This window comes from Pseudophryne corroboree, chromosome 2 (genome assembly GCF_028390025.1).
Source record: "Pseudophryne corroboree isolate aPseCor3 chromosome 2, aPseCor3.hap2, whole genome shotgun sequence".
Taxonomy (NCBI): Eukaryota; Metazoa; Chordata; class Amphibia; order Anura; family Myobatrachidae; genus Pseudophryne; species Pseudophryne corroboree.
Window position 1 is genome coordinate 388,413,189 of NC_086445.1, and position 15,306 is coordinate 388,428,494.

General features: G+C 44.2%; 1 protein-coding gene across 2 annotated transcripts in view; it reads left to right on the top strand.

The window, feature by feature from the left end:
• Positions 1-15,306, top strand: part of OCA2 (OCA2 melanosomal transmembrane protein) — a 414,138-nt gene that overhangs the window by 14,119 nt on the left and 384,713 nt on the right. The window contains exon 2 of one of the 2 annotated variants that reach the window (XM_063953301.1): positions 4,212-4,492. The exons of the other annotated variant lie outside the window; for it this stretch is intronic. Within the exon in view, the coding sequence (XP_063809371.1) occupies positions 4,212-4,492 (281 nt within the window). The remainder of the gene's footprint in view (positions 1-4,211; positions 4,493-15,306) is intronic. 2 annotated transcript variants of the gene reach the window in all.

Genomic DNA, 15,306 nt, shown 5'->3' on the forward strand with positions numbered 1-15,306 from the left:
CAGGTTGGAAACTACTATTGGCTGGTGGAAATATAATTAATTAATTAATTCTGTTTTGGAAATATTAAGTTTGAGGTGGCGAGATGTCATCCAAGATGAAATGGCAGAAAGGCATTCAGTGACACGGCCCAATACAGATGGTGACAAATCAGGGGAGGATAGGTAGATTTTGAGTATCATCCGCATACAGATGGTTCTGAAATCCGAAAGTGTTGATTAGTTTGCCAAGAGATGTGGTATAGATAGAGAAAAGCAGCAGACCTAAGACTGAGCCTTGCGGTACTCCAACTGAGAGAGGTAGTGAAGAGGAGGTGGAATCAGAGGAACGAACACTGAAGGAGCGATTAGATAGGTAGGATGAGAACCAAGAAAGGGCTGTGTCCTGAATACTTAGGGATTGTAGTGTTTGTATGAGAAGAGAGTGGTCCACAGTGTCAAAAGCAGCAGAGAGATCAAACAGAATAAGTAGAGAGTAATGTCCTTTAGATTTAGCAGTGACCAAATCATTCACTACCTTTAGTCAGTGCTGTCTCTGTGGAGTGTTGGGCACGAAATCCTGACTGAAGTGGGTCCAGTAGGCTGTGTGAGTTAAAGCGTGTTAGGCGAGTGTAGGCAAGTCTCTCAAGTAGCTTGGAGGGGCATGGGAGCTGAGAGATGTGACGGTAGTTTGAGAGAGAGTTAAGGTCAGAGTTTTGTTTTTTCAGAACGGGAGTAATCACTGCATGCTTGTATTGAGAAGGAAAGATACCAGTAGACAGAGAGAGAGTACAGATTTTCGTTAAGGTTGGGATGAGCACAGCAGACAGAGCTTTACTAATTTGTGAGGGTATAGAGCAGGCATGCCCAAACTGCGGCCCTCCAGCTGTTGTGAAACTACATATCCCAGCATGCCCTGACACAGTTTTGCTGTCAGAGAATGCTAAAGCTGTGTCAGGGCATGCTGGGATGTGTAGTTTCTCAACAGCAGGAGGGCCGCAGTTTGGACATGCCTGGTATAGAGTAAAGGGGAGAGGTATTAGAGTAGGCTGATGAAAAGAGTGCAGATACTTCATCTTCATTTGTAGGATCAAATCCACTCCAATCTATCCTCAATGCTGCTGCCCATCTCATCTTCCTCACCAAACTTACTACATCCATCTCCCCTCTTTCAGGACCTTCGCTGGCTACCGTTCCCATTTATAATCCAATTCTAGCTTCTCACACTTGCCTACAAAGCCCTCTTACATCTCTGACCTTATCTCTCTTTACATTCCTACCTGTCTTCTTTGCTCTGCTAATGCACGCCATCTCTCCTGCCAACTGATTACCTCCTCCCACTCCTACCTACAAGATTTTACACATGCAGCTCCTTATCTCTGGAACTCTCTACCTCTCCCATCTGACTCTCCACCTCTCTACAAAACTTTAAACGGGCTCCCAAGACCCACTTCTTCACCGAAACCAGCCAACTCTCCTCCTAACCCTCTTGTTTATGCTCACTGTCTACCTCTTCTGTGTCACCCCGGTCTGTCAGCCCTTCACCTTTTAGCTTGTAAGCTCACAAGAGCAGGGCCTTCTTTCCTCATGTGCCTTTTCTTTTCTTACTTGCACTATCTTAAACCCCTAATCCCGGGTTTTCCATACCGGTCCTCTATTGTCTTGAACTGTAAGTGCTGTTTTCTTATTTGCTCATTTGATTACTTACTATGTCATGGGCGCTGTTTTTGCACCTATCTCTCAAAAAAAATTCTAATCACAGCCTGTGCATTTGCCTGTTTATTGTACCTGTCCTATTCCAAAATTGCGATAATGGAGTTTGTCCGATAATTCTAGCTGGCAAAGCCAGAATTAAGTATAGGAGAAAATGGGGAAATCTGCCTGTACCCCCCCAAAAAGTCAAACAAATATAGGAAAACATAATAGAAGTCTATTAGTGACCATAATAAAAGTATTTGCTATAATTAAATTGGATCAAATGACTGTTATATGCACTTTATAAAAAAAAAAAAAAAAAAAAAAAGCTAGAAAGCGATTTTTTCCCCCCCAGCAAAATAAATGGTCTCTCTAAATTTGGGGTTCATAAAATTGGGTATAATTTTATATATGGGTCATTTTAGGGGACTTTTTAAAAAAGTTAAAACTGACCGATTACTCTAATCTGCAAGTCTAAAAACACTTGTCCCACTCAAAGCACCCCAATATACTTGTACCCCAATTTCCATCACTTTGCATTTTTTGCCCCCCATAAATGACATGTCATTATTGGCCAATTAAAAACGTCAAAGTGCCTAATTAGACATTCAGGGGGTGTCCCAGGGGTTGTGAACCAAATCCCCACATTTTTAACTTAAAATAGGGATTTTGCACTACTTATCCCTGGCTCAGAGATGGTGAAGAGAAATTTGCGATAAACCCTATGGAACTTATCGGCGATAGATTTTTGCAGTTATCACAAATGCTAGAAAATATTGCAAAAACATTTTATCGCTGCTAATTGGATATCCCCCAAAGGCTGCAAATATATTTGTAACTTGAGATTATTATTATTATTATTACTATTTTTTAATGCCTTGGAAAGGGAAAGACTGACTACCACTTGGACGGTTCTGTGAATGAGGAAAAACCTCTATTAACCCTAACATACAGTACTTGAGAATATATTGCGCTACTCTCTGATCATTTTAATAAGCGTGAAAAATGATGAGCAATAATTGAAGCATCAAATAACAGTAGATGTTTTAAGATAATGTCCCCTAGTGTTTTGGAGTGATTAATACTATTATTTTCTGCAGCTCTCTAGATTCATGTTTGATAGCTTGTATAGAGGAGAAACCATGAAAACGGGTGGTCTTCAGTATGCCGGCTGTCGGGATCCCGGCGCACAGTATACTAGCGTCGGGATCCCGACAGCCGGCATATGACACTTATTCTCCCTCGTGGGGGTCCACGACCCCCCTGGAGGGAGAATAAAATAGCGTGGTGAGCGCAGCAAGCCCGCAAGGGGCTCCTTTGCACTCACCACACTGTCTGTATGCCGACGGTCGGGCTCCCGGCGCCGGTATGCTGGTCGCCGGGAGCCCGACCGCCGGCATACCATACTACACCCATGAAAACAAATATACAGTGACAAATTTACTTTTAATTGTATGTTTTGCAAAATTGTAAAGCTAGGAAAGATATATGCATTTTATTACTACTCTGGGACCTTCATGGCGACTCTTCATTTCTGGCAATGCACCAAAAGTTTGTATCTGTAGATAATTAAATCCCAATTAATGCTGTATTATAAATTAGTGTTTTAAAGTACCCTATGATAAAGATACATAGGTATCCAGGCTGTTTCTCAAGATGAGAACCTGTTTGGCGGAATCTCTGCCCTAGGGAAGGTAATAATAACTGGCATCTCCCCATCCTTCATGGCCCATGTCCCGCTTTTCTGAGAGATGGGTAAGAATTACTGTAATTGGAGAAAGACTGTGTGGGTACAGATGTCTAATTTTCACCTCCCTACAATTACTGTAACCATGGTGACTGAAAGTGTGGTAGGAGCAGTAAACAGAGGAGAGCGAGAAATGTTCTTCTTCTCCTGCCCCTGTAGTTTGCTTTCCAGTCTCTATACTACAGCAATGAGTCACAGATGGGGTGCAGTAGAAGTGCCTCCTCAGGTAGCTGAAAAGGAACAACCCTTTAACTAAGCTATTAAGCTAAACTGCTAAACAGATGGAGTATGATGACAGTAGGAGCCATTGAAAACTATGGCCATACAAAATCCAGGCCCGATTCTTATTAATTGAACAAACACCTTCACTCCTTGACTTTAGAAGGTTTAATACAATTTTCCCAAAGAGTGGAAAAGTTGTCCATAGCATCCAATTGGCTTTCAGATGCTGATTTGTGGCAATAGATGGCTTCTCCACTTGTCCACTTCTACACTCCTTTGAAACCTTGATACAGTCCACCCCCGACCCATTCCCAAAGTGCTCTAGTACTGTAGTTGTGGCTGAATAAATGTAAAATTATCCCATTCACTATGTATGTTGCAAATATATTTCCAACCCACTCTGAAATGAACTTTATGTCCAGGTTGCAGGTGAAATCTACATAATCAGTATTTCTTTTGCCCCTTCTAATTCATATATTTTATATCTGTACTTCACTAAATTTTTAAAATGTGGATTACTGTACATCTGTATGAATTTCTCCTTTACTTTTTTTTTTTTTTGCTTCTGCAGCTTAGAAGATTGCTTCCCAACAGTAAAATGTACCTTGAAAACAATAATGATGTCCCTTGTGTTAAACTGGAAGTGGAGCGCGCTCAGACAAATGCTGCTCTCCATCCCAGCATGAATGGGTGTGTGGGTACTGAAGCTGTGGCCAGTAACTTCAATGAGCTGATACTTCTAGATGGCTTCCACAGATTGGGTGATGCTAAGGGTGACCGGGAGAAGTCCTATCAGAATGGCCAAGATTGTTTTGCCTTTGAACAATTTGGCCTGGGTCCTGTACAGGGAAGGTAAGGCTTTTTTTTTTTCCTTCTCCTAAACCATTTGGAAAGATAAGCTTAAGGTGAGAATATAGATAAACAAGCAAACACCATTTGTGAAAATTAGACTCCCAGAAAACATTCCTCAAATGTTTTCCAGGATAGTGCTTTAAATGTTAAGCAAACAGCAATGGTGCTGGTGTAGTTGTTGTTGCAGTTGTACACTGGAATGCATAGCATAATTATCTGAGAGGTACAACTGCAGGAAGTGTGTATGTTGTAGTATGGAATTTAAAGTGTTTCACTATGTTCTGAGCATTACTGTATTGCTTTCAACTTCTCATTGAGAATGTATTTTGGTTTTAAAGTGAGTGGTAATAGAACATCCACTTAGTGTAGTGGTCACAGCAGTAAGATAGAAATGTTTTGACCTTGGGACCTGTTACTCATATGATTGGGCCATAAACAGCTTTACTTGCTAAGTTACTTGCTAAGTTATATGGTACTAATCAAGAGTAGATTAGTACCATCCAGCAATAGCATGGCGCTCAATATGTTTGCAGGTTAATTTTTTTTTGTCTGAGTTATGGGAGATCAGGTTGAAAGTTGTCAGCCGGTTTGCAGACAAAAAGGTTGGAAAAAGCAATACCGGAAATAAGGATCAGCAATGTGAGTATAAGCAGGGGAATAGCTAGGTGCCATGGTTCCTGGAGCAAGAGTATGTTTTTTAGCCCCCTCCCCTGTTCTGAATTGGGGACCTGGCCAACTTGTGGTGGAATGGTACACCTAAAAAGAAAAAAAATTATACAAATCCCCCCCCCCCAGACTTTAACACGCCAGCAAAACTCAATGAAAAATGCACCAAAACTGACCCCCCGACTTGAAAATCACCCAATGCCTCAATGAAAATAATACCCAAGAACAGCCATCCCAGACCTGATAATCCCACTATGCCTCAATGAAATTTTTTTCCCAGAATTGCCTGGGGGGTGGAGAGAGGAGCTGCAGCAGCCTGAGAGGCAGATTGCGGTGCTGCAACTTCTAATTCAGAGAGAGGTGGTCCTGCAGCATCAATGCAGAGAGAGAGATGCTGCAGCAGCTGGGGTAAAAAAAGGTGCTGCAGCAGCTGGGGCAGATAAATTATACAGCATCTCTCTCTGCCCCGGCTGCTGCAGCACCTCTCTCTAAATTGATGCTGCAGAACCTCTCTCTAAATTGATGCTGCAGCGGGGGTAAAGAGTGGTACTGAAGGACAGAAGTAACCATACTAACAACATAGCTCCCTCTTACATTTTCAGCGCCTGGAGCTCGTGCTCCACCGCAGCCACCCTCGCTACACCCCTGGGTGTCAGCTACTGTATATGGTAAGATGAAATTTCGGTGGGATGGTAGGCACTATAGTTAGTAACCTGTAGTAGGACAAAGTGCACAAATTGTAAGTCTAACGTGGGACAGATGATTTGCATCTGGTCCTCACCCCCCTACACCTCCCCACTTAACTCTATTCCCTCCCGCCTTCTCCACTTCCTTTCTTCTTCTGCCTGTTCTCATCTTGCCCATCTACTCACTCTCACTCTCATCAGGCACTGTCCCTTTTGCCTTCAAGCATGCATTTGTCGCCCATATTCTTAGAAAAACCTACCCTTGATCCAACCAATCTCTCCAACTACCGACCCATCTTTCTTCTCCCTTTTGCCTCCAAACTCCTTGAGCGTATTGACTACAACCGCCTCACTGTCTTTCTTTCTTCCCGCTCACTTCTTGACCCTTTACAGTCTGGTTTCCGTCCTCTGCACTCCACTGAAACTGCCCTCATGAAAGTCTTTAATGACCTCCTTACTGCTAAATCCAGGGGCCACTACTCTCTGCTTATTCTCCTTGACCTCTCTGCTGCTTTTGACACTGTAGACCACCCTCTTCTCCTCCAAATCCTTTACTCCCTTGGTTTGTGTGATACTGCTGTCTCCTGGCTGTCCTCCTACCTTTCTGACCGTTCCTTCTCTGTCTCCTCTCATGACTCCACCTACCCCCCCCCCCCCCACTTCCTATACCAGTAGGTGTCCCCCAGGGTTTTGTTATTGGGCCTCTCCTTTTCTCTCTCTACACATCCTTGTTAGGTGAGCTCATTAACTCTTTTGACTTACAATATCTCTACGCTGATGATACTCAAATATACCTTTCCCCCCTGACCTCTCCCCTGCTCTCCTCACTCGTATCTCCAACTGTCTCTCTGCTATCTCCTCCTGGATGTCCCAGCACTTTCTTAAACTTGATATGTCTAAGACTGAGCTGATCATCTTCCCTCCCTCCCTTCCCATAACCTCACCTCCCTCAATTTCATTGTCCATTAATGGCACAACTATCTCCTCTAGCCCCCAAGTGCGCTGTCTTGGAGTAATCCTTGTCTCCTCCCTCTCCGTCAAACCATACATTCAGTACCTCTCACAAACCTGCCATTTTCATCTCAAAAAGATCTCCAGGATCAGACCGTTTCTCATCCGGGACGCTACTAAGACCGTCATCCACTCACTGGTCATCTCCAGGTTGGACTACTGTAATCTCCTCCTATCTGGCCTCCCTGAAAAATTCCTCTCTCCACTCCAAGCTATCCTCAATGCTGCTGCCCATCTCATCTTCCTCACCAACCGTACTACTTCCACATTCCCTCTCATGCAGTACCTTCACTGGCTACCCTTCCCATTCAGAAACCAATTCAAGCTTCTCACACTCACCTACAAAGCCCTCACCCATTCTTCTCCCTCTTACATCACTGATCTTATCTCTCTTTACATTCCCACCCGTCCTCTTCGCTCTGCTAATGCACGCCGTCTCTGCTGCCAACAGATTACCTCCTCCCACTCCTGCCTAAAAGATTTTGCACGTGCTGCTCCCTATCTATGGAATTCTCTACCTCTCCCCATCTGACTCTCCACCTCTCTACAAAACTTCAAACTGGCACTCAATACCCACTTCTTCATCAAATCCAGCCAACTCTCCTCCTTACCCTCTTGTCTATGCTCACTGTCTACCCCTTCTGTGTCACCCCGGTCTGTTAGCCCCTCACCTTTTAGATTGCAAGCTCGCAAGGGCAGGGACTTCTTTCCTCATGTGCCTTTCCTTTTCTTACTTACACTATCTTATACTCCATACTCCCTTTGATGGCAAGTAACCCCGGGTTTTCTATACCTTTCCTATATTGTCTTGAAGTGCTGTTTTCTACTAAACAGATTTAACGCTATATTAACTTGATCACTTATTTGATACTATATATTACAGATAATATTCGGCTTGATTCAGCAATGTGCAAAGTAGCTAAAGTGGATTGTATCTTTATATGCAGTGACTGTCCTAAAATATGCTACTGTAGCAGGAAGTATCTTTGATAAATAGACTCCTCCTGCCAGCTTCTCTGATTTTCTGTTACTGCTGTGTAAACTGCCATGTGTTTGTGCTGCTGCTCTGTTGTTTAGTAATCTTTCTGCAGCCTTTGGCCTAAACTGGATGAAAACAATATATGAAAAATAGTGAGCTGTAAGGTGGTCAAAATTGTCTGGAAATTCATTATTAAGCTTCGTAGTACCGTAGGAACGCAGAAGGCCCAAATTATGTGATTTTTAGCAGTTTTTATTGACTTGAAAAAAATACAGACCTAAAACACGTTAGGATGGTTTTGGTAAAACCAAAACACTAAGTTTATACAGATCCAAAACACAAACATGGGGATTGGTGCACATCTTTAGTAAATAGTAGAGATGTGCGGCTGGCACATTTTGTGTTTTGGTTCTAATTCCACTTTTCGTGTTTTGGTTTTGGCTTGGTTTTGCCAAAACCATCCTTTAGTGTTTTGGTTTCGGATCTGGATGATTTTTGAAAAAAAACCCCATAAAAACAGCTAAAATCACAGAATTTGGGGGTCATTTTGCTCCTACGGTATTATTAACCTCATTAACAATAATTTCCAGTCTATTCTGAACACCTCACACCTCACAATATTGTTTTTAGGCCAAAAGGTTGCACCGAGGTTGCTGGATGACTAAGCTAAGTGACACAAGTGGACAACACAAACACCTGGCCCATCTAGGAGTGGCACTGCAGTGGCAGACAGGAGGGCAGATAAAAAAAGGCCCCAAACAGCACATCATGCAAAGAAGAAAAAGAATTGAAATCAGGTAGTTGTATGACTAAGCCAAGCGACACAAACAATTGGCCCATCTAGGCGTGGCACTGCAGTGGCAGGCAGGAGGGCAGATATAAAAAAAGGCCCCTAACAGCACATGATGCAAAGAAGAAAAAAAGGTGCACCAAGGTTGCTGTATGACTAAGCTAAGCGACACAACCACCTGGCCCATCTAGTAGTGTCATGCAGTGGCTGAATTATCGAGAGTGGGCCGCAATCATTCGGTCCACTGACAACATCTCCAGCACGCTCCAGTCACTTTAAAAAAAATCTGCAATTGGTGGACTTATATGGCAGTACCCCAAGACTAATACAGCAGTACCCCTGGACTTTTTAAAAACTAGGCCCCAAACAGCACCTCATGCAAAGATGTCGAAGAGGTGCGATGAGGTAGCTGTATGACTAAGCCAAGGTACACAAACCATTCCAACTGTAATTATACGTCCAAATCACTGCAATTATTATGCGTCCAAATCACTGGAATTGATTGACAAGATCACTGTAATTAATAATTATACGTCCAAATCACTGTAATTAATTGGCAAGATCACTGTAATTATTAATTATACATCCAAGTCACTGGAAATAATTGGCAAAATCTCTGCATCGCCTGCCTAGTGAAGTTGAATCTAGATGGGATTTGTTACTGGGACACACTACCTCCATCAATTGTCTAAATCCCACTGCACTAATGGCGGATACCGGACGCACGTCTAACACCAACATAAGTGTCAATGCCTCTGTTATTAGGGCTTCCATCGTCATGTCAAACTGAATCACTAGTCATGAACATAGGTCAGGGCCTCAGCCGTTCCTTGCCACTCCGTGTCATAAATAGCATATTGGCAAGTTTACATTTTTCCTCAGACCATTTAAATTTCTTTTTTGGGGTCTTTTTACTGAACTTTGGCTTTTTGGATTTTACATGCCCTCTACTTACACAATGGTCATCGGCCTTGGCAGACACTGTTGTTGACATTTCATCATCTATGTCATGGCTAGTGGCAGCAGCTTCAGCACTAGGAGGAAGTGGTTCTTGATCTTTCCCTATTTTATCCTCCAAATGTTTGTTCTCCATTATTTTTCTGTAGTTATATAACACAATATGCGGCACAAGAGAGCGTACCTCTACAACTCACAGGGCAAACCCTGTAAAAATTATTTGGATTAAATATTAATAACCCCTTTATTTGGAGTAAATAAAATACAGCACATGACAGCACCACTGAACTTATATGGCAGCACCACTGGACTGGATTTATATGGAATTATATGGATTTATATGGAATTATACAGCAGGATAACTGGAATTATACGGCAATATCACAGGAATTATACGCCAGTATCATGGGAATTATACGCCAGTATTCCAAGAATTATACGGCAATGTCACAGGAATTATACGCCAGTATTCCGAGAATTATACGGCAATGTCACAGGAATTATACGGCAATATCATAGGAATTATACGCCAGTACTCCGAGAATTATACGATAACGTCAGAGGAATTATGCGCCAGTATTCCGAGAATTATATGGCAATGTCACAGGAATTATACGGCAATATCATAGGAATTATACGCCAGTATTCCGAGAATTATGCGGTAATGTCAGAGGAATTATGCGCCAGTATTCCGAGAATTATACGGCAATGTCACAGGAATTATATGCCAGTTTTCTGAGAATTATACGGCAATATCACAGGAATTATACAGCAGTAACACTGGATATATGGCAGCAGAGGACACCACCACTGTGACTGGTCACTGGATTGATGCACAAAAGACTTCCTCTGGTCTAATGCAGTACAACACAGCACCACTGAAAGGTACTTATACAGCTACACTGGATATATGGCAGCAGAGGACACCACCACTGTGACTGGTCACTGGACTGATGCTGAACAAGAGAGACACTACCCCTGGTCTGATGCAAGACAACACAGCAAAACTGCAAGGGACTTATACAGCAGCCAGCAGCACTGGGGACATATAGCAGCAGAAGACACAAACACTGTGACTGGCTGGACTGATGCAGCACAATACACTGACTACACTGGACTAGACTGAGCAGCACAACACAGCACAAGACTCGCCACCCCACTTTCCTGCCCCCACACAGACACTAAGGACGGAGACACGTCCTCTCACTACACTCTCGGAGACTGGAGTGAAAATGGCCGCGACGTGCGGCTCCTTATATGGAATCCAAATCCCGCAAGAATCCGACAGCGGGATGATGATATTTTGCCTCGTTCGAGTTTCCGAGTCAGGCGGGAAAACCCGAGCTGGGCTCTGGATCGGGCTCAGAGCATGAGGTTCGGTACGGTTTGGTTCTCTGAGACCCGAACCCGCTCATCTCTAATTATTATTATACGTCCAAATCACTGGAATCAAATGGCAAAATCTCGCTATCGCTTGCCTATTGAAGTGGAATCTAGATGGGATTTGGTACCGGGGACACACTACCTCCATCAATTGTCTAAATCCCACTGCACCAATGACGGATACCGGATTCACGTCTAACACCAACATAAGTGTCAAGGCTTCAGTTATGAGGGCTTCCATCGTCTTGTGAAGCTGAACCACTAGTCATGAACATAGGCCAGGGCCTCAGCCGTTTCTTGCCACTCCGTGTTGTAAATGGCATATTGGCAAGTTTACGTTTCTCCTCGGACTATTCAAATTTATTTTTTGGGGGGTCTTTTTACTGAACTTTGGCTTTTTGAATTTTACATGCCCTCTACTATCACATTGGGCATCGGCCTTGGCAGATGACAATGGCATTTCATCGTCTATGTCATGGCTTGTGGCAGCAGCTTCAGCACTAGGAGGAAGTGGTTCTTGATATTTCCCTATTTTATCCTCCAAATGTTTGTTCTCCATTAAGTTTCTTGAGTTATATAACACAATATGCGGCACAGGAATGGCTGATGGCCAGGACCCTACCACTGGTCTGATGTTGCACAACACAGCAACACTGTGAGAAAGTTGTTGTTGTTGTTGTTGTAGTAGTAATATTGTAGCAGTGGATATATAGCAGCAGTGTATACCACTGTGACTGCCTGGTCACTGGAATGACTGATGGCCAGGGCACTACCACTGGTCTGATGCAGCACAACACAGCAACACTGTGAGGTTGTTGTTTTTGTTATTCTGTAGCAGTGGATATATAGCAGCAGCGTATACCACTGTGACTGCTTGGTCACTGGAATGACTGATGGCCAGGAAACTACCACTGGTCTGATGCAGCACAACACAGCAACACTGTAAGGGACTTATTATACAGCAGCACTGGACATATGGCAGCAGAGGACACCACCACTGTGAATGGTCACTAGACTGACTGATGCACAGGACACTAGCACTAGTCTGATGCAGGACAACACAGATAATTATACAGCAGCACTGGACATATGGCAGCAGATGACACCACCACTGTGAATGGTCACTGGACTGACTGATGCCCAGGACACTACCACTGGTCTGATGCAGGACAACACAGCAACACTGTAAGGGACTTATTATACTGCAGCACTGGACATATGGCAGCAAAGGACACCACCACTGTGACTGATGCAGCACAACACACCACCACTGAACTGATGCAGCACAACACCGCACCACTGGACAGCACTGGACATATGGCAGCAGAGGACACAAGCACTGTGACTGGACAGATTCAGCCCAAGCCACGGACACTGAAAGAGCGGAGACACGTCCTCTCTGTACACTCTCCAATGGGAAAATGGCGGGACGAGCGTCTCCTTATACGGAATCCAAATCCCGTGAGAATCCGACAGTGGGATGATGATGTTTTGCCTCATTCTGGTTTCCGAGTCAGGCAGGAAACCCAAGCCTGGCTCGGAGTCGGAACCGGACTCGAATGGTGAAGTTCGCTTCTCTGAGACCCGAACCCGCTCATCTCTAGACATCTGTGTTCTGCCCTCTGCATCCCGTACCCAACCCCATTAAAATATCCCCACCAGACCTTATATACTAATAAAAAAATAATAATAATATCAGGAACGTGCGTTGGGTAAATGGCTCAGGAGGCACTGGCTAGTGTACCAGAGCAAAATTTACACAAACTATACAGTATGAGCCAAAGGGTTCATGTGGGAATTATGCAAGAGTGCAAAGGTGCAAGGTATAAACTCCTGGAGACTTGGTGGGGTTTGATCAGAGAAGATCGGAAAAGGTAAGCCATAGACTTTTTACGCCAGAGTTTTGACAATAAAAATGATTCAAATAATACAAAGAAGATATTTCCAACATAGGGGTATATTTACTAAGGTCACGATTTTGACCGAGATGCGTTTTTTTCTTCAAAGTGTCATTTCGGTAATTTACTAACCAAAAATCTTGGCAGTGATGAGGGCATTAGTAATATTTTGGAAGTCCTAGGAAAAAATCACGAATCAATACACCATCGGTCAAATACGCCTGCAATTTGGTAGAAATCGGTAATTTACTAAAAAGTGCAAATCACAAACACTGCCGACAATAGCCAAACACTGCCGTGCAGAAATACAAATCGTGAAAAAGTGCTAAAAAAAAACAGGCCTGCTTTTTTATCCCGTGTTTGGATAGGCATGCACGGATCCATGAGATCCGTGCATGTTTATCAGTGGGAAGGGGATGGGAAAGTGTTATTTTTGTGAAAAAAAAATGCGTGGGGTCCCCCCTCCTAAGCAAAACCAGCCTCGGGCTCTTTGAGCCGGTCCTGGTTGAAAAAATATGGGAAAAAAAATGATAGAGGTTCCCCCATATTTAAACAACCAGCACCGGGCTCTGCGCCTGGTCCTGGTTCCAAAAATACGGGGGACAAAAAGCGTAGGGGTCCCCCGTATTTCTGAAACCAGCACCGGGCTCCACTAGCCAGATACATAATGCCACAGCCGGGGGACACTTTTATATAGGTCCCGGCAGCCCTGGCATTACATAACCAACTAGTCACCCCTGGCCGGGGTACCCTGGAGGAGTGGGGACCCCTTCAATCAAGGGGTCCCCCCCCTCCAGCCACCCAAGGACCAGGGGTGAAGCGTGAGGCTGTCCCCCCCCCATCCAAGGGCTGCGGATGGGAGGCTGATAGCCGTTGTGTAAAAAAAATGAATATTGTTTTTAGTAGCAGTACTACAAGTCCCAGCAAGCCTCCCCCGCAAGCTGGTACTTGGAGAACCACAAGTACCAGCATGCGGAGGAAAACCGGGCCCGCTGGTACCTGTAGTACTACTACTAAAAAAATACCCCAATAAAAACATAAGACACACACCTTGAAAGTATAACTTTATTGCATACATCCACACCTCCATATACACATACTTACCTTATGTTCACACGAGGGTCGGTCCTCTTCTCCATGTAGAATCCATGGTGTACCTGTGGAAAAAATTATACTCACAAAATCCAGTGTAGAAGGCTCTTCTTGTAATCCATTTGTAATCCAGGTACTTGTCAAAATAAAAAAACGGACACCCGACCTCGCACTGAAAGGGGCCCCATGTTTTCACATGGGACCCCTTTCCCCGAATGCCAGAAACCCCCTCTGACTTATGTTATGAGGGTTCCATCAGCCAATCAGGGAACGCCACGTTGTGGCATCCTCCTGATCGGCTGTGTGCTCCTGTACTGTATGACAGGCGGCACACGGCAGTGTTACAATGTAGCGCCTATGCGCTCCATTGTAACCAATGGTGGGAACTTTGTGGTCAGCGGTGAGGTTACTTTCGGTACCCCATGGATTCTACATGGAGAAGAGGACCGACCCTCGTGTGAACATAAGGTAAGTATGTGTATATGGAGGTGTGGATGTATGTATTAAAGTTTTACTTTCAAGGTGTGTGTCTTATGTTTTTATTGGGGTATTTTTTTTAGTAGTAGTACTACAGGTACCAGCAGGCCCGGTTTTCCTCCGCATGCTGGTACTTGGGGTTCTCCAAGTACCAGCTTGCGGAGGAGGCTTGCTGGGACTTGTAGTACTGCTACTAAAAACAATATTCATTTTTTTACACAACGGCTATCAGCCTCCCATCCGCAGCCTTTGGATGGGGGGGACAGCCTCGGGCTTCACCCCTGGTCCTTGGGTGGCTGGAGGGGGGGGACCCCTTGATTCCTCCAGGGTACCCCGGCCAGGGGTGACTAGTTGGTAATGTAATGCCAGGGCCGCCGGGACCTATATAAAAGTGTCCCCCGGCTGTGGCATTATGTATCTGGCTAGTGGAGCCCGGTGCTGGTTTCAGAAATACGGGGGACCCCTACGCTTTTTGTCCCCCGTATTTTTGGAACCAGGACCAGGCGCAGAGCCCGGTGCTGGTTGTTTAAATATGGGGGAACCTCTATCATTTTTTCCCCCATATTTTTGCAACCAGGATCGGCTCAAAGAGCCCGAGGCTGGTTTGGCTTAGGAGGGGGGACCCCACGCAATTTTTTTTTTATTTTAACACTGTTTTTTTTTTTTAACAAGGTGCACAATGAAGCCCAGCACGGATCTATCAGATCCGGCCGAGATCCATTGTATTACAGTCGGCAGTGTTTTACAAGTCACTCACGTAAAACACTGCCTAAAAAAACGAATGACATCGACATCGGTAAAACCGAAAATGCAGAATACGGCAGCTTAGCAAATTAGTCGTACTAAATTCAAAAAGTTGCATATTTACACTTTCG